This window comes from Coregonus clupeaformis, chromosome 7 (assembly GCF_020615455.1).
Source record: "Coregonus clupeaformis isolate EN_2021a chromosome 7, ASM2061545v1, whole genome shotgun sequence".
Classification (NCBI taxonomy): domain Eukaryota; kingdom Metazoa; phylum Chordata; class Actinopteri; order Salmoniformes; family Salmonidae; genus Coregonus; species Coregonus clupeaformis.
The window spans coordinates 30,942,086-30,968,905 of NC_059198.1; the positions used below are offsets into that span (position 1 = coordinate 30,942,086).

General features: G+C 42.7%; 1 protein-coding gene across 1 annotated transcript in view; it reads left to right on the plus strand.

Moving 5' to 3' along the window:
- The window catches only part of LOC121569720 (protein FAM171A2), an 82,444-nt gene that overhangs the window by 40,830 nt on the left and 14,794 nt on the right, over positions 1 to 26,820 (plus strand). The window contains exons 3-5 of the mRNA XM_041880871.1: positions 2,353 to 2,445; positions 18,806 to 18,964; positions 20,628 to 20,807. Of these exons, the coding sequence (XP_041736805.1) occupies positions 2,353 to 2,445; positions 18,806 to 18,964; positions 20,628 to 20,807 (432 nt within the window). The remainder of the gene's footprint in view (positions 1 to 2,352; positions 2,446 to 18,805; positions 18,965 to 20,627; positions 20,808 to 26,820) is intronic.

Consider the following 26,820-nt stretch of genomic DNA (forward strand, 5'->3'; position numbering starts at 1 on the left):
ATGCTAATACCTGACAACAAACAGAGACAGGTCATAGGTTTCACAGAATAGTGCTGGTTGTTTAGTCTACACCCTCTCGAGATATAATCCAATACATGTAACTCTCCTGATCAGGCAAAGCATACACCTGTCAGGAGTGTAAAGACAGCACACATCCTTCCACGCCCCCTGAACACAAAAGCGAAAGGATAGAGAGGCTTGTTAATGTCAAGAGTGTTTTGAATCTATCCTGAGCGCTTTCGCTCTGGGTGGATTTCAACGCCTTGTCACAATCCCTCTTTCAAAGATGTCAACGAACAGAGACGGTTATTGCTCATTACCTGTCTCTACTCCCCTAGTGGAGAGTAGAGACACACACACACACTCCTTTCAGTCTGCCTGTCAGGGAGGGAACTCTTAGGTGGGATGCACTAGGATTTCCTCACCACACGTATATAGTATACTCTGTGGACCGCTGAGGAATGAGGTGGCCTGGTTTCTTTTATATAACCCCACGCTGGCTGTATTGTTGGAAACACTTTGTGAAGGGAGCAATCTACAGTGGGGAAAAAAAGTATTTAGTCAGCCACCAATTGTGCAAGTTCTCCCACTTAAAAATATGAGAGAGGCCTGTAATTTTCATCATAGGTACATGTCAACTATGACAGACAAAATGAGAAAAAAAAAATCCAGAAAATCACATTGTAGGATTTTTTATGAATTTATTTGCAAATTATGGTGGAAAATAAGTATTTGGTCAATAACAAAAGTTTCTCAATACTTTGTTATATACCCTTTGTTGGCAATGACACAGGTCAAACGTTTTCTGTAAGTCTTCACAAGGTTTTCACACACTGTTGCTGGTATTTTGGCCCATTCCTCCATGCAGATCTCCTCTAGAGCAGTGATGTTTTGGGGCTGTCGCTGGGCAACACGGACTTTCAACTCCCTCCAAAGATTTTCTATGGGGTTGAGATCTGGAGACTAGGCTGGAGGCTAGGCCACTCCAGGACCTTGAAATGCTTCTTACGAAGCCACTCCTTCGTTGCCCGGGAGGTGTGTTTGGGATCATTGTCATGCTAAAAGACCCAGCCACGTTTCATCTTCAATGCCCTTGCTGATGGAAGGAGGTTTTAACTCAAAATCTCACGATACATGGCCCCATTCATTCTTTCCTTTACACGGATCAGTCGTCCTGGTCCCTTTGCAGAAAAACAGCCCCAAAGCATGAAGTTTCCACCCCCATGCTTCACAGTAGGTATGGTGTTCTTTGGATGCAACTCAGCATTCTTTGTCCTCCAAACACGATGAGTTGAGTTTTTACCAAAAAAGTTATATTTTGGTTTCATCTGACCATATGACATTCTCCCAAACTTCAGACGGGCCTGGACATGTACTGGCTTAAGCAGGGGGACACGTCTGGCAATGCAGGATTTGAGTCCCTGGCGGAGTAGTGTGTTACTGATGGTAGGCTTTGTTACTTTGGTCCCAGCTCTCTGCAGGTCATTCACTAGGTCCCCCCGTGTGGTTCTGGGATTTTTGCTCACCGTTCCTGTGATCATTTTGACCCCACGGGGTGAGATCTTGCGTGGAGCCCCAGATCGAGGGAGATTATCAGTGGTCTTGTATGTCTTCCATTTCCTAATAATTGCTCCCACAGTTGATTTCTTCAAACCAAGCTGCTTACCTATTGCAGATTCAGTCTTCCCAGCCTGGTGCAGGTCTACAATTTTGTTTCTGGTGTCCTTTGACAGCTCTTTGGTCTTGACCATAGTGGAGTTTGGAGTGTGACTGTTTGAGGTTGTGGACAGGTGTCTTTTATACTGATAACAAGTTCAAACAGGTGCCATTAATACAGGTAACGAGTGGAGGACAGAGGAGCCTCTTAAAGAAGAAGTTACAGGTCTGTGAGAGCCAGAAATCTTGCTTGTTTGTAGGTGACCAAATACTTATTTTCCACCATAATTTGCAAATAAATTCATTAAAAATCCTACAATGTGATTTTCTGGATTTTTTTTTCTCAATTTGTCTGTCATAGTTGACGTGTACCTATGATGAAAATGACAGGCCTCTCTCATCTTTTTAAGTGGGAGAACTTGCACAATTGGTGGCTGACTAAATACTTTTTTTCCCCACTGTAGGTCAGATGGAAACACTTTGTGAAGGGAGCAATCTAGGTCATGACTGTCTCTTCATGTTTGATAAACGTTGTGTTGTTATGACTTGGGGGGGGACAAAACAGCAGTCAACAGAGACCGGTGTCTGTCTGATTGATGATTGATCTGTCATAACTAACTCTGCTTGTTTTGTTTCTCTCTCTCTCTCTCCCTTTTCCTCTCTCTCTCTCGCTCTCTCTCTTGCTCTCTCTCTTAGTGTATGCGTCAGTCAGCCTCTACCTGCTCCCCCAGCGGCCTGCCAACCTGATCCTGTATGATGACGTAGTCCAGGTTCTGCTGGGATCCCCAGGTGAGTGTCTACATACATGCCTGCCTGGTCCTGTATGTGGTCCTGTATGTGGTCCTGTATGTTGTCCTGTATGGCTCAGTTGGTAGCGCATGGCTCTTGTAGCACCGGGATTGTGGGTTTGTTTCCCGGGCCCACCCATACGTGAAATGTGTTTATGCATGCATGACTGTAAGTCACTTTGAATAAAAGTGTCTTCTAAATGGCATATATAAAATATGTACCTATACCTTCTCCAAACTATACTTACCGTCCTCTTTTACACATCTCTCCTCTTCTTCCAAACACAAAACTCCATTACAAAATGTCTGGCTTGTGGCTTTTCAACCCTTCTCCACATGACCTTAGATCAGTAATCACACATTTGTAAATAGAAAGTCTATAATTTTCACATGGTTGAGGGCCCAAATATATTTTCACAGTGGACTGTTAGGGTAGTAGCACCGCTTGATATAACACTTATAAAGCGTAGCATTGGGTTCAGTGCACCCTAGCACAGACAGAGCAGAACAGATAATGTATTACGGCCCTACTATAGCCAATGCCATCAGCCATTGAGGAAAGGCTTCCTTTGAAATCAATGAAAGCTCACGTTGCATCACGTCCAATGGCAGCATCCAAGCTCAAGAATCGGCAAGGTTAAATTCTCGATTGCTGACGCGCGCATTCATTCTATCATGTGAATTTAAATAATGACGTCACAAGAAGCTACTACTACTAGCTAGCTAGCTACATTGACTAGCTAGGTTCACAATGTAAACAAAAGCAACTTGGGAAATTACAGGATAATTTAGTACAACCACTAGCAACAGTTTAAAGGTGCATTATGCAGAAATCACTCTGCCATTTCCTGGTTGCAAAAATGCAAATAATTTGCCTAATTTCAGTTTATGTGACAAAACAAGCATAGAGAATCCTTGTACCATTGAAACTGTTGTGAAATATATTTCCAATAACCCAAAATGTTGTATTTTCAGCTTTTTGAAAGTAAAAGACAAAAACAAAACTTAAGAACGGGAAGCACAGAAATAGCGCACATACTGTAGAACAGATCTACCACTTCTTAGACTTGCTTTCTAGATCTATAACTCATCTATAACTCTTGTAAATTTGGTAAGGTCACCCAAAAAGTTACATATTGCAGATTTAATGAGTACCTGCGAAAAACTGGACTAAAGCTATTGTACTTACTCAGGTCTCCGCTCTCAAAACAATGCTCTGTGTAGCAGGTAAAACACGACAGCAACATGATGCGTTTAGTGGAGCTGAAGAGTAACATGCTGACCACACCACTCGCGTTACGTGCACGAGCGTTGCAAAATACATTTACACATACATGTTATTCAATAATTTCATCCAAACTGCATGCTCGCGTCAACGAGCGTCTGCGTAGCCAGGCGCTAAAATAGAACTTGGTTCTATTTTTGCCGCTTGACGCGCTGCAAGTTCTGCCTCTCCCATCTCCTCATTGGATTTTACGAGCATACACCCACGTGGGTGATTGAAAGATGAACTGAGGTCCACACTCCAGTCCAGTTGGTGGTGGTAATACACCTTAAAGTTGGTTGCCAACTGCAATATAAAGTCAAAGAAGACTGAAGGAGGAGAGATTACTAGAAACTAACTAGGTTTCCCCTTTTATCTGTAGATTAATTGTCGAAGTAGAGGACCTTGTGCATTTCAGGTAAAATAACAACCCAATGTTTATATCCCAGGACAACAGCAAGCTAGCTAGCTAAATTTGCATGAATGTTAATTAATATAGTTGGTTCAGAGTTCGTTTTGATATTTCAACCTGTGTGTCCTGATCGCTTCTGGTGTGGATGGACAAAATCAACATGCATGCAATGGCGCACGCGCGTGCCCGGTCTAGTCAGCATGTAAGTGGCAGAACAAATGGAGCGTGCTGTCCTCTAGCAACGCAAGCCTCTCTGTATTCAAAGCCAATTACATCACTAATACATCACCTGGCCGCTACACTACAGCAAAAAAAGAAACAGGCTTTTATTGCCAAATCAGCTAATCACATGTCTTAGTAGTGTGTGTGTGCATGTGCGCGTGCGGATGGTGTGTGTGCGCTTGTGTGTACGTGCGTTCATGCTTTTGTGTGTGTCTGTGTTTATTGCCCGAGCACTAATCGAACAGATCCGATAAAATACACTCGTAACTTTCCACATTGTTGATAGTGCCAATAAACTAGCAGCTCAGAAGATGAAGCATCCAAATTAAATCGACCTAGATACAGCACTCTATCGGTCTCAAGGCATTTCTAGGCAAACCAAACAGGCTATAAATGTCTTCCAGAATTTATGCCTGTTTAGGAATGGGCTGGGTGTAAAGTGCATGCTTTGTTAATCTCTAATAAATAAATTAAAGAAAGACCTATAGATTCACCAGTCGTTGTTCCATATGATTTTAATAATTGCTTTCACAACATCAGGAGCAGTGCGTATTGTTGTGTTGTTATAGCCCACATTATGGGATGGGATAAATTGGGATAAATGTGATAAACGTGATAGATACATTCCTGTTTAATGATACCCTCTGGGTGTGAAAATCTAATTCAAGCATATTTATTTTATAAACCCCCTTTTACATCAGCAGTTGTCACAAAGTGCTTTACAGATACCCAGCCTAAAACCCCAAAGAGCAAGCAATGCAGATGTAGAAGCACAGTGGCTAGGAAAACTATCGTGACCTGCAGTTGGGGGTGTGGGGTGTGTGTTTCGGGGAATGCTGGGTAGGAACAATACCCGATAATTTAAGAAAATAATGTTCTATCTTTAACTCTCTATTCCTCTTAAATATACAGTATGAGGTGTTAGCAATAGGCACAGTGTACACCTCCCTGTCTTCTCACCCTCCTTCTTCCTCACTATATCATTCTCTTCGTCTCTGTCAGTTTCTCTGCTTACGCTGCCAGTACAATGCTGTACGTGGTGCCACAGCCAAGTGAATTAAATATATAATCATGGCGTCATCCCTCAACGTCCCATCACCTGTCCAGTCCAATGAGTGAGCCAGAATGATGTAACCAACCAAGGTCCCTTAGGAAAGCTGTACATGTGACATGCTCACACTTTCTCTGAAGCTCTTGCTCTCTATTTCTCTCTCTTCCTTTCTCTCTTGCTCTCTCTCTGACACACACAACACGCATTCTCTTTACCAGTGGTGGGAAAAGTACCCAATTGTCGTACTTGAGTAAAAGTAAAGATACCCTAATAGAAAATGACTCAAGTAAAAGTGAAAGTCACCCAGTAAAATGCTACTTGAGTAAAAGTCTAAAAGTATTTGGTTTTAAATATACTTAAGTATCAAAAGTAAATGTAATTGCAAAAATTTACTTAAGTGTCAAAAGTAAAAGTACAAGTATAAATCATTTCAAATTTCTTATATTAGGCAAACCAGATGGCAAAATTGTCTTGTTTTTATAATTTATGGATAGCCAGGAGCACACTACAACATGCAGACATAATTTACAAACGAAGCATTTGTGTTTGGTGAGTCCTCCAGATCAGAGGTAGTAGGGATGACCAGGGATGTTCTCTTGATAAGTGCGTGAATTGGACCATTTTCCTGTCCTGCTAAGCATTCAAAATGTAAAAAGTACATTATTTTCTTTAAAAAAGAAAATATAAATAGCAAAGTAAAGTAAAGTACAGATACCCCAAAAAATAAGTAATACTTTAAAGTATTTTTACTTAAGTACACCACTGCTCTTTTCTGTCTATCAACTGAATCTCCATACCTCCTCTCTCTCTCTCTCTCTCTCTCTCTCTCTCTCTCTCTCTCGCTCTCTCTCTTCCCCCTTCTCTCTGAACTGTCAAGCCCAGGGCCCCTGACGCAGCTGTTTTCCATTATCTCCTTAACGATCCCAGAATCTGGGACTGATGTGACTGTATGTGTGCGTGTGCGTGACAGGATGAGAGGCATTTATTGTGTCTGCAGCACATTGATTTCTGTAGCAACAGCCTCAATGAGAGCCCTGTCTGTTCCCTTTAATTATGCCCCAGACAGCTTTCTCTCTTCCTCTGCTCTTCCCTCTGTCAAGAGGGCCTTTCATGCAGTAAATGCTTACATATTGCTCCACCCCCATGTAGTGTTTTAGTAGTGTGTTGGCGATTTTATATGGCAAGGAGATGCTTCCTTTACTTGTTCAATTGATTTGGGTCTACCTTAGGTTGTTGTATGTACAACTGTTGTACAAACTTACCCCACCAGACAGGCCACCAGGGGTCTTTTCACAGTCCCCAAATCCAGAACAAATTCAAGAAAGCGTACAGTATTATATAGAGCCATTATTGCATGGAACTCCCTTCCATCTCATGTTGCTCAAATGAACAACAAACCTGTTTAAAAAAAATAACAGATAAAGCAACACCTCACAACGCCTCTCCCCTATTTGACCTAGGTATTTTGTGTGTATGTATTGATATGTAGGCTATGTGTGCCATTTTTAAATGTATGTAGTTCTGTCCTTGAGCTGTTCTTGTCTATGAATGTTCTGTATTATGTCATGTTTCATGTTTTGTGTGGACCCCAGGAAGAGTAGCCTGATGCTTTCGCAAAAGCTAATGGGGATCCTAATAAAATACCACAAATACTTAACCAGCTCCAATGACTAGCTACCCCTGTGTTCTTAGTTAGTTAGTCAGGTTTGAATAATACTTAATTGAATCAGGATGAGATACAGTTATACAACTCTCTTGTTAACATCTAGAGCATCTGGCAACTTTTATAGAGGATGTGGTCGTTTTGCTGACACACACACACACTCTCTCACACACACACTCTCTCACACACACTCTCTCACACACACACACTCTAACACACACACACTCTCTCTCACACACACACTCGCTCTCTCACACACACTCTCTCTCAATGCGTCCAGGGTATTCTCGCTCAGTCGGTTAAGACCCACACACATACTCGAACACACTCTATCTCTCACACACACTCTCCCACTCTCTCCTGCGCTCTCTCAATGCCTCCAGGGTATTCTCGCTCAGTCGGTTAAGCGAGGAGCAGTTTAGCACGTTTTCTCTGCTGTATCTCTAAGCGGTAGAGACGAGTCTCTCAGGAGGACTAAGCATGGTAGCGTATCACGACGAGGGCCTTAGTAACAGGGAGAAGAAAGACAGTAGATCCTTGTGCTGATGGATAGGAACTGATGAGAGGCCATCTGAAAGTGCAGCGCTCAGTGCTGAGGCTGGTCACCATGGAGACAACCGGTGGCAGGAAACTAAAGTGTTTTGGAGAGGTGGTGGAGTGCCAATGAGGGGGAGAGGGGGGTGCTTTTCAAGCTGTGTTTAACAAAACCCAAAATGCTGTGTTTGGTAGAGTGGGACTGTTAGTGTGGCTGTGTACTTGAAAGCATGCAGCACATGATTGGTGTAATTAAGCTGTGTAATCACAAGGTATGTTAGCTATTTAGTCAACATCGTAGCCTATTTGAGTGTTAATCCACTCTGTGTTATTGTCATTATGAAACATCATTACACAAGTAGTAGCAGCTACTGTATATCATTCAAGGACAGCCTGCAATGAAGGCATCATTTTACAACCTTGATCTTTTTACCTCTTTCGTTACATTGTTTTAAAGATGATTCAATATACGTTACCCACTTAACACTCATTCTATCTTTGCCCATAAAGCCTACATTTCTCTTTCTATCAGAATCACCCCATTGTGATGTGAGTTCAGAACAGCGCTACTGAAATAGGCCATGGTTGAGTTGACTCCCCAATATTTTGTGTTGCATAGAGTGTGTTAAGTCTCTTGGCTCAGACGTCATAATAATGCATTACTGGGGATGAAGCAGTGTTGCTGTGGATGACTGGGTAGACCGCTGTAACTTTACACACAGTTCACTTTGGAAGCCAGTTTCAATTACTTTTGCCAAATGGATTGAAGCCACTCACACAATTAATTTGAGCAGCACGGGAGGCTAAGTTATCCCCTCGACAGTCCTTTGGTGGAGGCATATTCAGGCTCTGAAGGTACTATGCTATGAGAGGTTGTTAGCCAGTCAAAGGCCCTAGAAGTACAATGAGGGAAAAAAGTATTTGATCCCCTGCTGATTTTGTACGTTTGCCCACTGACAAAGAAATGATCAGTCTATAATTTTAATGGTAGGTTTATTTGAACAGTGAGAGACAGAATAACAACAACAAAATCCAGAAAAATGCATGTCAAAAATTGTATAAATTAATTTGCATTTTAATGAGGGAAATAAGTATTTGACCCCTTCTCAATCAGAAAGATTTCTGGCTCCCAGGTGTCTTTTATACAGGTAATGAGCTGAGATTAGGAGCACACTCTTAAAGGGAGTGCTCCTAATCTCAGCTTGTTACCTGTATAAAAGACATCTGTCCACAGAAGCAATCAATCAATCAGATTCCAAACTCTCCACCATGGCCAAGACCAAAGAGCTCTCCAAGGATGTCAGGGACAAGATTGCAGACCTACACAAGGCTGGAATGGGCTACAAGACCATTGCCAAGCAGCTTGGTGAGAAGGTGACAACAGTTGGTGCGATTATTCGCAAATGGAAGAAACACAAAATAACTGTCTATCTCCCTCGGCCTAGGGCTCCATGCAAGTTCTCACCTCGTGGAGTTGCAATGATCATGAGAACGGTGAGGAATCAGCCCAGAACTACACTGGAGGATCTTGTCAATGATCTCAAGGCAGCTGGGACCATAGTCACCAAGAAAACAATTGGTAACACACTACGCCGTGAAGGACTGAAATCCTGCAGCGCTCGAAAGGTCCCCCTGCTCAAGAAAGCACATATACAGGGCCGTCTGAAGTTTGCCAATGAACATCTGAATGATTCAGAGAACTGGGTGAAAGTGTTGTGGTCAGATGAGACCAAAATCGAGCTCTTTGGCATCAACTCAACTCGCCATGTTTGGAGGAGGAGGAATGCTGCCTATGACCCCAAGAACACCATCCCCACCGTCAAACATGGAGGTGGAAACATTATGCTTTGGGGGTGTTTTTCTGCTAAAGGGACAGGACAACTTCACCGCATCAAAGGGACGATGGATGGGGCTATGTATCGTCAAATCTTGGGTGAGAACCTACTTCCCATTGAAAATTGGTCGTGGATGGGTATTCCAGCATGACAATGACCCAAAACACACGGCCAAGGCAACAAAGGAGTGGCTCAAGAAGAAGCACATTAAGGTCCTGGAGTGGCCTAGCCAGTCTCCAGACCTTAATCCCATAGAACATCTCTGGAGGGAGCTGAAGGTTCGAGTTGCCAAACATCAGGTTCGAAACCTTAATGACTTGGAGAAGATCTGCAAAGAGGAGTGGAACAAAATCCCTCCTGAGAGGTGTGCAAACCTGGTGGCCAACTACAAGAAACGTCTGACCTCTGTGATTGCCAACAATGGTTTTGCCACCAAGTACTAAGTCATGTTTTGCAGAGGGGCAAATACTTATTTCCCTCATTAAAATGCAAATCAATTTATAACATTTTTGACATGCGTTTTTCAGGATTTTGTTGTTGTTATTCTGTCTCTCACTGTTCAAATAAACCTACCATTAAAATTATAGACTGATCATGTCTTTGTCAGTGGGCAAACGTACAAAATCAGCAGAGGATCAAATAATTTTTTCACTCACTGTATGTCCCAACCTTTACTCATCTGGTTGTGTGTCTTATCTGTGTGCTTCATGATAGAGACCATAGCAGGGATATAAACAAGGCTATTTCTCAGCTATGGCATTGAGTCTGATGTGTCCACATCTACAGAAAAACCTCCAGGGAAGTCAATTGGTTGTCTCAGAAAATGGGTAAACACATACAGTGTCAGCAGTACGTGACTATTACCTAGCTAGCACGAATCATTCTGTGATTCAATCAATCACTGCTCCCCAGCTGCACTTCTAACTCAAATGTCAAGCCTTTACAACACACACACACATAACATTATGTAAATGTAGGCAGCCTCCGCGTCTGGCATATGCTGCTCTGTAGTGGCTACGCTCGGTCGTCACGCCTTCCCATCATGCCTCTCTCCATATGCTCTTCCCCCTCCATTGTTTCTGTCGTTGCTCTGTGATGTCGTACTGAACACCTGGGCCTTGTCCGTTGGTATGGAAATGAGGGAACAAAGGGTACAGAGCGTACTCAAAAATCACACTTGTCCTATCTCACCCCGCTGTCTCTACACCTAGCCATGTCGCAGCATCAAGCCATTTTATATGTTGATTAGTGCTGTGGCGTATAGCACAATTATTCAGCAGCACCCATTTAGTACGAAGCCCTATCTTTGAGTCTGGATGAGGTAGGGGCATACATTTTCGTGCGCATGGAACATTTCTGCGAACTTTTATTTCAGCTCATGAAATATATATATATACTTTTTTTTGTATGGCGGGGGGGTCAATTTCAACCAGCCCACCCTTATAGAAGATGGTCCGGCCCTTCTGGTATTTGTCAGAACTGCCAGACCACCAATCCGCCCATGCCATGGGAGCTTGGACACTGTGTGTCCAGCATGATAAAATACCTAGAGAGAGTGCCTCCAGACAGACACTGGAAAGCTGCCAAACCATCCCAGACCACAGGCATCTCTGCCTCCTCAGCCAGCCACCGAACTCTAAACTCAATGGGGTTAGCGTTAGCATGGGCTTTACAGTGCAATACACAGAGGCACTCCCCAGTCCTCACTCCTGTGTGTTTTCCAGTCTAGTTGACAGATGGCATGCTTTGGCTGAACTTTCACCCCCAGCCAACCCCTGGCTCTTGGCGGCATCAATAAGAAGACATCACACAATGCAGGGAATTCATTTGTCACCTATGATGGCAGTACCCCTCAACGTCAAAAGCACTTATCCATCTAGAGAAGGTTCAGTTGTATGCCTGCACCTTTAATGCAGAAGGCACTGCAACTTCTGTCTTCTATGCATGGCCTTACCTTTGGTGAATGAATGAGTAGGGCTGTGGCGGTCACGAAATTTCGTCAGCCGGTGATTGTCAAGCAAATATCTGTCGGTCTCACGGTAATTGACCGTTAATTAATATAAACACATTCAGCATCTCCTGGCTTCCACACATAGCCTACAAGCCACTTATGCAGACCTTTGGAACATCTACATTTTAAAAAGCCTAATAAATCAATTTAATATACAGTTGAAGTCGGAAGTTTACATACACTTAGGTTGGAGTCATTAAAACTCGTTTTTTAACCACTCCACACATTTCTTGTTAACAAACTATAGTTCTGGCAAGTCGGTTAGGACATCTACTTTGTGCATGACACAAGTAATTTTTTTGTAACAATTGTTTACAGACAGATTATTTCACTTATAATTGACTGTATCACAATTCCAGTGGGTCAGAAGTTTACATACACTAAGTTGACTGTGCCTTTAAACAGCTTGGAAAATTACAGAATATGATGTAATGGCTTTAGAAGCTTCTGATAGGCTAATTGACATAATTTGAGTCAATTGGAGGTGTACCTGTGGATGTATTTGAAGGCCTACTCAGTGCCTCTTTGCTTGACATCATGGGAAAATCAAAAGAAATCAGCCAAGACCTCAGAAAAAAAAGGTACACCTCCACAAGTCTGGTTCATCCTTGGGAGCAATTTCCAAACGCCTGAAGGTACCACGGTCATCTGTACAAACAATAGTACGCAAGTATAAACACCATGGGACCATGCAGCCGTCATACCTCTCAGGAAGGAAACGTGTTCTGTCTCCTAGAGATGAACGTACGTTGGTGTGAAAAGTGCAAATCAATCCCAGAACAACAGCAAAGGACCTTGTGAAGATGCTGGAGGAAACAGGTACAAAAGTATCTATATCCACACTAAAACGAGTTCTATATCGACATAACCTGAAAGGCCGCTCAGCAAGGAAGAACCCACAGCTCCAAAACCGCCATAAAAAAGCCAGACTACGGTTTGCAACTGCACATGGGGACAAAGATCATACTTTTTGGAGAAATATCCTCTGGTCTGATGAAAAAAAATTGAACTGTTTGGCCATAATGACCATCGTTATGTTTGGAGGAAAAAGGGGAAGGCTTGCAAGCCGAAGAACACCATCCCAACCGTGAAGCACGGGGGTGGCAGCATCATGCTGTGGGGGTGCTTATGTGGATATATTGAAGCAACATCTCAAGACATCAGTCAGGAAGTTAAAGCTTGGTCGCAAATGGGTCTTCCAAATGGACAAGCATACTTCCAAAGTTGTGGCAAAATGGCTTAAGGACAACAAAGTCAAGGTATTGGGTTGGCCATCACAAAGCCCTGTCCTCAAGCCTATAGAACATTTGTGGACAGAAATGAAAAGCGTGTGTGAGCAAGGAGGCCTATAAACCTGACTCAGTTACACCAGCTCTGTCAGGAGGAATGGGCCAAAATTCACCCAACTTATTGTGGGAAGCTTGTGGAAGGCTACCCGAAACGTTTGACCCAAGTTAAACAATTTAAAGACAATGCTACCAAATACTAATTGAGTGTATGTAAACTTCTGACCCACTGGGAATGTGATGAAAGAAATAAAAGCTGAAAGAAATAATTCTCTCTACTATTATTCTGACATTTCACATTCTTAAAATAAAGTGGTGATCCTAACTGACCTAAGACAGGGAATTTTTACTAGGATTAAATGTCAGGAATTATGAACAACTGAGTTTAAATGTATTTAGCTAAGGTGTATGTAAACTTCTGACTTCAACTGTAGCCTACACCTTCACAATAAATCCATTATTTATTTTAGACAGGCCTAAAGAAGCATGATATGAAGAAAATGTAGTCTCTTTCAGAAGAACAGAATAGCATACCCTGAGTTGTCCCTATGTTAGGTTATGATCTGGCTGTTGCCAAATGGCTGTGGCCTACACTAGTTCATTTAGCAGACAAGATTTGCTTAGAATTCCGTGGCATTATTTTATATTATTTTATAGTATGAAGAATACAATTGAACAAAGCTGAATAAAATAGAAAGGATATTTTTTCCAAACGATTTGAGGGAGTGTGCACATGCGGCTATTCTTTGTTGAGTGGTTAACAAAGACATAGGTACTCCTATATGCTTAATTTAGAGTTATTAATGTAACTTTAGTTGTTCTACAAACATTGGACTATATCTTTTGATTTTTAATACATTGTAAGGCTGCATGATGTGACTCTAATGATGATTTGAAAAAAGTCGCTTGAAAGGCATGCGCTCTGCTTCACGGCACATCCCCTTCGTGTGGCCATAATGCTCCCTAAAAAAATCCATGCCTTTTGCGGCCAATGGCCGTTGTGCCCTTGGCCCGGAGTGCCGCACACATGGCTCTCCATCAGGTGATCGGGTCTTTCTCACAGGCTACAAGTGAAGACAGACACATTGGGGACGCAACTGCTCGCGTCCTTATCCAATTCCAAGGTGCATATTGAAGATATTGGAAGAACTGTCCACATTTATTTTTCATCAGCTAACAAGATGAGTAGGCCTAACAAACAGCCAAAGCACTAGCCTATGTCAATCTACTATCCCCCATAGTACAAAAGTTGACCTATTCTGTGTGAGAAATAAATATTCCAAACATAGTCTGGGACAGTTGTGGGATGCGATATATCCCAAATTAATACAACCACTTTGGGATGCGATAGATCCCAAATTAATGCAACAACACAACTTTTTTATGCAATGTGGCTGACGCAACAGATCAGAGCGTTTAGCTTAAAATGTTGATAAAGTATTAGGCTATTTCTTCACATTATTAAAATTATCTTCACCAAACTTGAAACTCACGCGCTGCTTATGTATGCCAGTTAGGCTCTACACCCCATTTAAAGCGGATTAATGTGCTTAATTTTAAGAAGTTATTTGGCCACTTTAGTTGTGATACAAACCTTATTAAAACATATAGGCCTATGGGCTAGGCTACATGAGGTGTGCGACTATGATTCGAATAAGTCGCATAAAATAAGGCATTGTCTCTTGCCTTACGCTGGGCATCATTCACAAGTGATAGGCTAATATTGTCACCCATCAGACTATTCTTGATTTAATCTTGTCTTTACATATACTAAATAATATATGTGTGAAATTTGTTTGATTTAGAATGGACGATTATCATGCACCTATCTCGAAACAGGGGCAGGGAAAAAAATACATGTCATCTATGCACTTAAATAGTGAATGGAGGACCACATTTCCCTTGGTTCATTTTCATGCCAGCCAGATAGGCTATACTCCTGTTGTAAAGATAATCAATGTGCTTAATATTTGGAAAGTTGATAAATAAATATAGTAGGCCTAGCCTATAGAAAGCTGATGGGATCCTCCTCTTTTTAATAGAGGCCATCACTCTGTTTTCTCGCGCAATTGCATAGCCTATAGAAATCTTGCGCAACATGAGCTCATGGGCTTTCATGAAGTGTTTGATTAGATTTTCAATTACGTTTGCATTGATGTCAGAGTGGTTAGAAGGGAAAATAGGGTGCTGAGTTGAGTACCAGGCAGTTAACAAGTTTGGTAGGCTACTAATGACCATCAGCAGCATCAGAGCTTGGAGAAGCCTAATTACCGTGACTAAACGGTCACATGGAATTTGACTGCCTTCATGACTCGTGACCGCCGGTGTGGCGGTAATACGGTCACCCAACGGCTCTATGAATGAGTAATTACATTATATGGCCCAATGAAACTCCAACACGCTTTGTGAAATGGAGTGCAGTGCTTTTAACTGATGAATGGCTGGGTGGAATTAATCATTGTCCTATTCCCTCTGGGGGTCTCTTCATAATCTCAACCAGGCTTTCAGTGGGGGGACATTTAGGTGTTGGATGACCCATGTTCTTTCTTGGGGCCCCCACTGACACTCTCCCCCTGTGGCCCCTGTTGCCCCTGCCACCCCCCTTCCCCTCCTCTCAGAGCAGAACCCAAGGAGTGACCCAGTCTGCCTGCCTCTCAGGGCCATTTTAGAGTCCTTTGAGGTTTGTTTGTGTGTCTTCATACTCCCTTCTCCTCAGTCCTCTTCTCTCTCCATCTTTCCTTTGTGCTAGAGCTTCCTCCTCAGTCTGGCTGGGATCCTCCTCTGCTTAACAGACGGGCACTGTTCAGTGCTCCTCATGGGGAGAGGAGACCCTGTACCAACCAATCAGCTCTGTGTTTTCTAGAGCCATGCCCCAGATCATGTCCCTGTCCTGGGCTGGCTTCAGTGAAGGAAGGGCAGCAGCTTGGCCCCTCAGATGGAGGGGGGGGGGCTACGGAAAGGAGGGAGCAGAGAGGCAGGAAAGGAATGGTGGAGAATAAAAAGTTAAAGCTCTGAGGGGACATAGTCTGATAAGGAGTGGTTTGGCTTCTGCGAGGAAGTCCACTCTTCACAGGACCATATAATTATACTGAACAAAAATATAAACACACCTGACAGGTGTGGCATATCAAGAAGCTGATTAAACAGCATGATCATTACACAGGTGCACCTTGTGCTGGGGACCATAAAAGGCCACTCTAAAATGTGCATGTTTGTCACACAACACAATGCCACAGGAGCGTGCAATTGAAGGAGCGTGCAATTGGCATGCTGACAGCAGCAATGTCCACCAGAGCTGTTGCCAGAAAATGTAATGTTAATTTCTTTACCATAAGCGCCTCCAATGTCGTTTTAAATAATTTGGCACTACGTCCAACTGGCCTCACAACCGCAGACCACGTGTAACCACGCCAGCCCAGGACCTCTACTTCCATCTGTTTCACCTGCAGGATCTTCTGAGACCAGCCACCTGGACAGCTGATGAAACTGAGGAGTATTTCTGTCTGTAATAAAGCCTTTTTGTGAGAAAAAACTCATTCAGATTAGCTTCGCCTGGCTCCCAAGTGGGTAGGCCTATTCCCTCCCTGGCCCACCCATGGCTGTGCCCCTGCCCAGTCATGTGAAATCCATAGATTAGGGCCTAATTTATTTATTTCCATTGACTGATTTCCTTATATGAACTGTAACTCAGTAAAATCGTTGAAATTGTTACATGTTGAGTTTATATTTTTGTTCAGTATACATATAGAATCAATTTCTGTCGAACAATCCTACAAAATTACTAAATACTACAAAATTACATATAGTAATTTAGTAGAATCGATGTTTCAAAGGACTGAATGAAATGACATTTGTATTGAGTAGGGTGCTGAGTACACCTCCCACACCTTATCTAAGAAAATGCTTAAGACTTTGTTGTAGTGCCAATGTAAATGAGAGCCAATTTGGATCAGGAAAGTGGCCTAAAGTGACTGTGTCAGACGTCTCAGAGCTATGGAATCTTACCCCTGGTTGCCCTTGACGACCTACTCGAATCAGAGTCCTTTGGTGTGAATTGGCAGTTCCTGCATCGTCCAGTAATATCGCTGGTTTGTTTGTCTGTTCTTCACTTGAGCTGAGTAACAGTTTGTTTGGGTGGTTAGGGGTATCTCTTTAGGTTACTTATTTCATTGGCATTCACACTGATACTATATAGAGTGAAAATTATTATGCTTGGTTGAACATTTTGAACAGCATATTGCAAACATTATGAGTGTTGCTATGTAATGTAAATAATGGCTGTATAGAGGAAATTAAAGACATTACGATTAAACATTAGCCCTTGGCGGCTGCTCTTTTGAGGTGGTTTCACATTCAAGCATGGGTTGTATCATGAGTATATTGTATATGGGTGAAAACAGTCTTGCAAAAGTATTCATCCCCTTGGCGTTTTTCCTATTTTGTTGCATCACAACCTGTAATTTAAATGAATTTTAATTTGGATTTCATGTAATGGACATACACAAAATAGTCCAAATTGGTGAAGTGAAATGAAAAAAAAAAAATAACGGAAAAGTGGTGTATGCATATGTATTCACCCCTTCGCTATGAAGACCCTAAATAAGATCTGGTGCAACCAATTACCTTCAGAAGTCACATAATTAGTTAAATAAAGTCCACCTGTGTGTAATCTATGTGTCACATGATCTGTCACATGATCTCAGTATATATACATCTGTTCTGAAAGGCCTTGTGTCCTGTGTAATGATCATGCTGTTGAATCAACTTCTTGATATGGCACACCTGTCAGGTGGATGGATTATCTTGGCAAAGGTGAAATGCTCACCAACAGGGATGTAGACAAATTTGTGAACAACATTTTAGAGAAATATGGTTTTTATGCGTATAGAACATTTCTGGGATCTTTTATATCAGCTCATAAAACATGGGACCACATGTTGTGTTTATATTTTTGTTCAGTATAAATAGACACGTAAAATCAGATTTCCTGATTTATCAATAACTCAGCCATCTCTTAACCAAGCTTTTCTCAAATTAAGAGATGTACCATGGGCCTACATACCGAATGTTGTGTTAGTTGGACTTATGGTTCATGAGAAGAAGGAGGAAAATCTATCCTGACAGGCCTAATGGGTCCTTGAGGCAAATTTGTTCAGCATGAGGAAAGACACCTACATGCAAAGTGTCAAGTCTTTAGATCAAACAGGGCAACAGATGTGAGGCTTTAAGTGAGACCGCTTATAACAATCGGTGGCATTCTTTTTGACCATGGCATCTAGTTTATGTGTGCCAAATTGGAAAAAGTGTTACCAATCTAAGCTTGAGTTATTTGACAATGTCAACAACAAAAAAATAATTCAGAGAATAGCAATAGGTTTTACAGTTTTGCAGAAAGCGAGATGAGATAGAGATGGATGCTACAATACAGCAGGCCTGGGGTGTTCAGTATATTATAGACCATCTGCTTGGACACGCTTGCCTGGCTGTCTGCACAGATCAGGCCCCATGCTCACCAAATACTAATCATATCAGACGAGTGGCACCGTTACGAGGGGCCAGTATATTTTTAGGCCCCTTTTTTCCCTTGTGGCAAGCCAAATCAAACAGTGAGAATGGGATTATAGTATGACAGGCAGGGAGACTAGGGGAATGTTGTCCAACCTGCAGGGTTAGTCTCTTATTGTCTTACTATAGACCAGCAAATCCTTCTAGCTGCCATTATCCCTGGATGCTCCTACTGTATGTGTGCTGGTTGTCATTTCAATTTGAGGGTTGATCCCGTGGTTAGGTTCTGTATAATCTGAAAAAATTATAGATAAATGATTCAGTGTCTCTCTAAAACTGTTTTGTGGGGAGGAAATATTGATATTCTATTGTTACTAGTATTATAAACAGTACTATGTATATTTAATAAAAACTGTCTTCAACTCTTCACTTTGGATTATCAACTTTCATATGGCATATGGTTGCCATGCCGATACCGTAACCTTTATGCTTCTTGTTCAGTTGCACCCACAATCTCACAGACTCTCTCTCCTCTCCTTCCCCCACTTTCTCCCCTCTATCACCCCTTCCCCCTCTAGGAGTCAAAAAACAGCCATGGATACAGCTCCAGAGGAAAGCAGTGACTCTGGCCCTCAACTCTACCAACCCAGAGCTTTCTGCTGTGCTGACGTCCGCACAGAGTCAGTATGAGATAGGAGGTTTCCCCTACCCACTGGGCCTGGAGAGCAATGCCACAGGTGAGACAGAGAGGGAGGGGATGGAAGGTGGGAGGGATGGAGGGAGATGAGGAAGAAGAGAGGGTGGAGGGAGGAAGGGCGGGAGGCAGAAGGAGGGAGGAGAACAGGGAGGCTTGAAAATGAGAGGGAAGGAGGGACACAGGAGATGAGATAGGAAGAGAGAGAAGGAAGGATGGAGGGAAAATACATGGGTAAAAGAAAGACTGAAAAGGTAGAATTGCTCAAGTGGAAAATCGAGAGATTTTGACCGAAAGAGATTTCTGTAAAAAACTCCCTAACGATGAGAAATGATGGCAGGAAACCAGGGGAGAAGTATGATTACATAGTATTGTGTCTGAGTGTCATGAATGATGAGAAGCCAATGGATAGCGTCTCTGCAACCCAACACTAAGATGAGTGCATAATAAAGACACCATATTGATTTATATTCAGTCCAGACCACCACAGGGTCCCTCCCTTTTCTCATCCTGCTCTCTCCAGAACATCACACTCTCCTTCACACATCTCCCCCTCTCCGTGTCAAAATCTGTCCATCCATGCTACGGTAGTAGTGTGAAGTAACTCGACGTCTGCCACAGTTTATTTCAATCTGTGATGTGAAGTCCACGAAAAGAGTGTTTACTAGGTTTAGTGATTACAGTGACTTCATTATCATTGTAGGATGAAATATGCTGTTGAAAGGAATAGTTTGCTACATAAACAAGGAGAAGCCTGTGGTGTTGTTGATGGATGATTTGGTATTTTTGAGCCGACCCGACCATAACGACCACGTCTCCCTAGCAGCAAGCGAGACATGTTCATTAGCAAACATGAAACTGTACCAAGTGTGTCACTGTGTCTTCTTTAAAGGATGCATTTTGTTGAAGTGTGTTGAAGGCATTGACAGTGACACAAATAACTATTGCATTGATGAGGACTTGAAAAAAGTTGAACGGTCATAATGATTATGATGAAGTAGAGGAAGGCTGACATGTTGGAAAGACTCTTCTGACAAGTGGAAACCAGGTCAACCATGATGATGATGATGCCTTAGAATGCTGAACAAACAGTAAAATGTTTACAAGACCATGGTGCTTGCCTACGGAGCTGTGAGGGGAACGGCACCTCCGTACCTTCAGGCTCTGATCAGTCCCTACACCCAAACGAGGGCATTGCGTTCATCCACCTCTGGCCTGCTGGCTCCCCTACCTCTGCGGAAGCACAGTTCCCGCTCAGCCCAGTCAAAACTGTTCGCTGCTCTGGCACCCCAATGGTGGAACAAGCTCCCTCACGATGCCACGACAGCGTAGTCACTCACCACCTTCCGGAGACATTTGAAACCCCACCTCTTTAAGGAATACCTGGGATAGGATAAAGTAATCCTTCTACCCCCCCCAAAAAATAAAAAAAGAAGAAAAGAAAACATTGTAAAGTGGTTATCCCACTGGCTATAAGGTGAATGCACCAATTTGTAAGTCGCTCTGGATAAGAGCGTCTGCTAAATGACGTAAATGTAAATGTAAAATGCTGAGGGTGAATATTGTGATATTTGCATGGTGATGGTAGCATTAGCATTATCTGTGTTGAGAGGCTTGGTAGCAAGCCTTGTTTGAGAATTGTCTACTGTTGGGTTCTACACCACACTGGTGTTTGGTCTAAAGACCTTTGTGTCGTCTCTCCCCAGGGGCTAACAATAGCTGGGTGGAGCTGACGGCGGTGGCGGCGGTCAATGCCCAGCTCTTCAGTCGTAACGGGACCAGTGTTCAGGTTTGGGACCCCGTCCATATCTGCATCCCCCTGCCCTTAGACACACCCCTCCAGACAGCCACCAGTGTCCCCGTGTGGAGGTTTGAGGACAAGACAGGTAAGGGGAACCACCCACCACCATAGCGAACCAATACTGAGCGCCCTCCATGTACAAGTGTCATCCATTTGTTTGAACCAACATGAATGGTTACTTTAGTTACTTTACTTCAGGAAGAGTGTTGACTCTTTAGTGCTGTCAGTTGAAAAAGGTTTCCCTAAAAAAAAAAACATTGTATACAGAAACATCCTCGTACATACTTTGCTAGTTTTATTTGTTCACCAATAGTAAACTTTCTGCTATACTCAAATACATACATAAAAATGCCTGTCAATAAAGAACTGCCATTGATAGTAAGCCACCGCCCGTCGGACCACAAATCGTTTATCCCAGCTAAATCCCCTCTAAGGCATATAGATGGCAGTGGTCTGAGCTGGGAAGGGGCGAATAAGAGGAACCACCAGTCCATTTGCTCTAATTATGGCTGCCTGGACTCCCAGCTGGTCACAGCTAGCCTGGATCAACCAGACTGAACGCTGTGCTCAGCAGTGGTTTACCCAGGCTAGCTGATCCGGTCTCACATGGGGTTAATCCTCCTCCTCGCTGCTCCTCAGTGTCTGGGATATTGCAGTTCACTTGGCTGACAGAACTGTTATACAACTGCTGTGCATGCTTTCATAGGGAGGGAGCCACACAACTCTCTCCATCTCTCTCTCTCTCTCTCTCTCTTTCTCGCACACATTTCTCTCTTTCTGTCTCTCTATCTCTCTCTCTCACACACACACACACAAACACACTCTCTCTCCCTCTCTGTCCCTCTCTCTTGTTCTCTCTGTCATTCTGTCTCCCCCTCTCACTCTCTCTATCTCTTTCTCGCTCTTTTTCTTTCTCTCACACACTCTCTGCCTCCCTCTCTCTCCCTCTTGCTCTCTCTCTCTCTGCCTCTCTCTCCCTCTTGCTCTGCTTCTGCCTCCCTCTCTCTCCCTCTTGCTCTCTCTCTCTTTCTCTCTCACACACACACTCTCTCTGCCTCTCTCTCATACACTCACTTTCCCCTCTTGCTTTATGGAACCAATGCCTGAAAACACCAGGTCAGGGTTGTTTCTTGTCTTGACAACCGATCCGGACTCCCCATGGCAGCCATTGTTCCAGTGTGTCTGAACCGGGACATGCAGATCATTGACATGCTTGGTATTTCCCTACCGAGATTCAGATTACCATGAGTATGCTGAAGAAGCCCTGGTAAACACTTCCTAATAATGCCCTCTTCATAACGCATTATGAATGTGGTCATAGATGTTTATGAGCAGTTATTAGTGCCTTTGTTGTGCATTATTATGCGTGATTCATAGCTCAGGCATTCTAAATGTGCTTATAATGCATTATGAAGAGAGTATTTCTAGGAAGTGTTACCGAAGCCCCAGGCCTATTTCTACAGATCTCCACGAAAACCTCAACTTCTTGAAGTGGGATTTCAAGGATGGTACAGTACACAATAGACTGAGAAGAGCAAACCTAATGAATAAAAAGTAATAACCAACCAGACACTTGCCAAGTCTGGATATGTCTTCCCAAGGGTAGATAATGAAGCACCTATCTGGCAGGCTCCATTTGGATTCCCAGGATCCTTCTGTGATGGTATCTTAAATACAGAGAGCAATATACAGTTGAAGTCGGAAATTTACATACACTTAGGTTGGAGTAATTAAAACTAGTTTTTCAACTACTCCACAAATTTCTTGTTAACGAACTATAGTTTTGGCAAGTTGGTTAGGACATCTACTTTGTGCATGACACAAGTAATTTTTCCAACATTTGTTTACAGACAGATTATTTCACTTATAATTGACTGTATCACAATTCCAGTGGGTCAGAAGTTTACATACACTAAGTTGACTGTGCCTTTAAACAGCTTGGAAAATTCCAGAAAATGATGTAATGGCTTTAGAAGCTTCTGATAGGCTAATTGACATCATTTGAGTCAATTGGAGGTGTACCTGTGGATGTATTTCAAGGCCTACCTTCAAACTCAGTGCATCTTTGCTTGACATCATGGGAAAATCAAAAGAAATCAGCCAAGACCTCAGAAAAAAAATGGTAGACCTCCACAAGTCTGGTTCATCCTTGGGAGCAATTTCCAAATGCCTGAAGGTACCACGGTCATCTGTACAAACAATAGTACGCAAGTATAAACACCATGGGACCACGCAGCTGTCATACCACTCAGGAAGGAGACGCGCTGTCTCCTAGAGATGAACGTACTTTGGTGCGAAAAGTGCTAATCAATTCCAGAACAACAGCAAATGACCTTGTGAAGATGCTGGATTAAACAGGTACAAAGGTATCTACAGTGGGGGAAAAAAGTATTTAGTCAACCACCAATTGTGCAAGTTCTCCCACTTAAAAAGATGAGAGAGGCCTGTAATTTTCATTATAGGTACACGTCAACTATGACAGACAAATTGAGAAAAAAAAATACAGAAAATCACATTGTAGGATTTTTTATGAATTTATTTGCAAATTATGGTGGAAAATAAGTATTTGGTCACCTACAAACAAGCAAGATTTCTGGCTCTCACAGACCAGTATCTTCTTCTTTAAGAGGCTCCTCTGTCCTCCACTCGTTACCTGTATTAATGGCACCTGTTTGAACTTGTTATCAGTATAAAAGACACCTGTCCACAACCTCAAACAGTCACACTCCAAACTCCACTATGGCCAAGACCAAAGAGCTGTCAAAGGACACCAGAAACAAAATTGTAGACCTGCACCAGGCTGGGAAGACTGAATCTGCAATAGGTAAGCAGCTTGGTTTGAAGAAATCAACTGTGGGAGCAATTGTTAGGAAATGGAAGACATACAAGACCACTGATAATCTCCCTCGATCTGGGGCTCCACGCAAGATCTCACCCCGTGGGGTCAAAATGATCACAAGAACGGTGAGCAAAAATCCCAGAACCACATGGGGGGACCTAGTGAATGACCTGCAGAGAGCTGGGACCAAAGTAACAAAGCCTACCATCAGTAACACACTACGCCGCCAGGGACTCAAATCCTGCAGTGCCAGACGTGTCCCCCTGCTTAAGCCAGTACATGTCCAGGCCCGTCTGAAGTTTGCTAGAAAATCTTTGGAGGGAGTTGTAAGTCCGTGTTGCCCAGCGACAGCCCCAAAACATCACTGCTCTAGAGGAGATCTGCATGGAGGAATGGGCCAAAAATACCAGCAACAGTGTGTGAAAACCTTGTGAAGACTTACAGAAAACGTTTGACCTGTGTCATTGCCAACAAAGGGTATATAACAAAGTATTGAGAAACTTTTGTTATTGAACAAATACTTATTTTCCACCATAATTTGCAAATAAATTCATTAGAAATCCTACAATGTGATTTTCTGGATTTTTTTTCCTCATTTTGTCTGTCATAGTTGACGTGTACCTGTGATGAAAATTACAGGCCTCTCTCATCTTTTTAAGCGGGAGAACTTGCACAATTGGTGGCTGACTAAATACTTTTTTTCCCCCACTGTATATCCACAGTAAAACGAGTCCTATATCGACATAACCTGAAAGGCCGCTCAGCAAGGAAGAAGCCACTGCTCCAAAACCGCCATAAAAAACCCAGACTACGGTTTGCAACTGCACATGGGGACAAAGATCGTACTTTTGGAGAAATGTCCTCTGGTCTGATGAAACAAAAATAGAACTGTTTGGCCATAATGACAATCGTTATGTTTGGAGGAAAAAGGGGAGGCTTGCAAGCCGTAGAACACCATCCCAACCGTGAAGCACGGGGGTGACAGCATCATGCTGTGTGGGGTGCTTTGCTGCAGGAGGGACTGGTGCACTTCACAAAATAGATGGCATCATGAGGAAGGAAAATTATGTGGATATATTGGAGCAACATCTCAAGACATCAGTCAGGAAGTTAAAGCTTGGTCGCAAATGGGTCTTCCAAATGGACAATGACCCCAAGCATACTAAAAAAATGTTGGGGCAAAATGGCTTAAGGACAACAAAGTCAAGGTATTGGAGTGGCCATCACAAAGCGCTGACCTCAATCCTATAGAATATTTGTGGGCAGAACTGAAAAAGTGTGTGCGAGCAAGGAGGCCTACAAACCTGACTCAGTTACATCAGCTCTGTCAGGAGGAATGGGCCAAAATTCACCCAACTTTTTGTGGGAAGCTTGTGGAAGGCTAGCCTAAACGTTTGACCCAAGTTAAACAATTTAAAGGCAATGCTACCAAATACTAATTGATGTAAACTTCTGACCCACTGGGAATGTGATGAAAGAAATAAAAGCTGAAATAAATCATTCTCTACAATTATTCTGACATTTCACATTCTTAAAATAAAGTGGTGATCCTAACTGACCTAAGACAGGGAATTTTTACTAGGATTAAATGTCAGGCATTGTGAAAAACTGAATTTAAATGTATTTGGCTAAGGTGTATGTAAACTACCGACTTCAACTGTATGTGCGCAAACCGAACTATCGCATTTAGAAATCATGGACATGCATTGATGTCAATGGGAGATTTGTGCAAAAAAATTGGTGGATCCCAATGCACAAAAGATGAGTGTGTCATTCTAATACCGTAGTTGTTGGTTCAATGTGCAGAAAACATGAAAACAGATTTTGTTTAAACATCAATTTTTAACACCCTGTGGAAAACTGCAGCTGAAGAGTGTTGTTGTCCTGAAGCCTGATGATGTGATTAGGCCTGTTAGGAACCCTGGAACAGAAGAGGCAATGCTCCCCACCTCTCTGGTCCTATGTTGCCACGGTAACAGGTTATGAGATGCAAACAGAGACACAGATGGATGGATGGATGGGAGGAGGGAGGGAGGAGAGGGTTAGTGTTTTTGAGTAGAGGAGAAAGGAGAAAACAAAGCTGTCGTGGAGGGAGATATTTTGAATAGTGTGATGAGCTTGTCTGTTGGAGTTAGCTGTAGGCTATTGTTCACATCCTGTTTGGGTGGCTAAGATGAGTGAAAATTAATGGTTGTGACTCTATACTGAGTGCTGACCCTAACATTCAGTATTGGGACAAAACAAGTTACTGAGCTTGGGACAAAACAGGAGACTGCAAATTGACTAGGCACCCCCCACTAACAACCATTTCTCACTCTCTTGCTCCACTACATGGCTTATATTGTGTGTGTTGAATTTAGTAGTTTGCTAAAATTCGATGTATGAAAATGTTTACTCTGTACGTACAGTAGCTGAGAGTAAATGGAAATCAAATCTTTACAGTAAAACCCAAAGAACAATACAGCACAGGATTTTAGCGAACTGATTAGTTAAACAGAGCATTGCAGCGTTAGGTTCATGCATTATTTAACTGTATGTTTTTTTTATTCAACCACTCACTAAGTGGGAGGCTCAGCCAGCCCAGAGCTCCTATCTCATTATCTGCGGTGACGACTTAACAGTTGGTGGTGAGAGGCTTACTGATTATAATGTGGACACCAAGGTGGATGTGTTGTTAACTGTGTCATCTCTAAAGGGGTCACCTCTAATCCCACCATACACACACACACACACACACACACACAAACATATGCACACTCACCAGTGGAGGCTGGTGGGAGGAGCTATAGGAGGACGGGCTCATTCTAATGGCTGGAATGGAACGATATCAAACACATCAAACATATGGAAACCACATGTTTGACTCCGTTCCACTAATTCCATTCCAGCCATTACAATGAGCCTGTCCTCCTATCGCTCCTCCCACCAGCCTCCACTGACACACGCATACACGCATGCACGCACGCACACCCTGCTCTGGGCATGTGGGGTTTTATTTGCTTAAGAGGGAAAGGTGCCCCCCACTGACCCTCATGTAGTACCGCAGCAAGTGGTGTCCTATGTCTCAAGTACTCTATAAAGTATTTCAGTATATATTGTATACATAAAAGCTGGTTAACTTCTGGATGACAGCATTTAGGAATATGGAATTATTTGTTTCCATCATGGTTTAGCTTACGTCCAACAAAGTAAGCTTCTTTCCCTGAGTTTTCCCTGACCTATGCAGAAGCAGTAAACCTGAACCTTTCTACTCAAAACA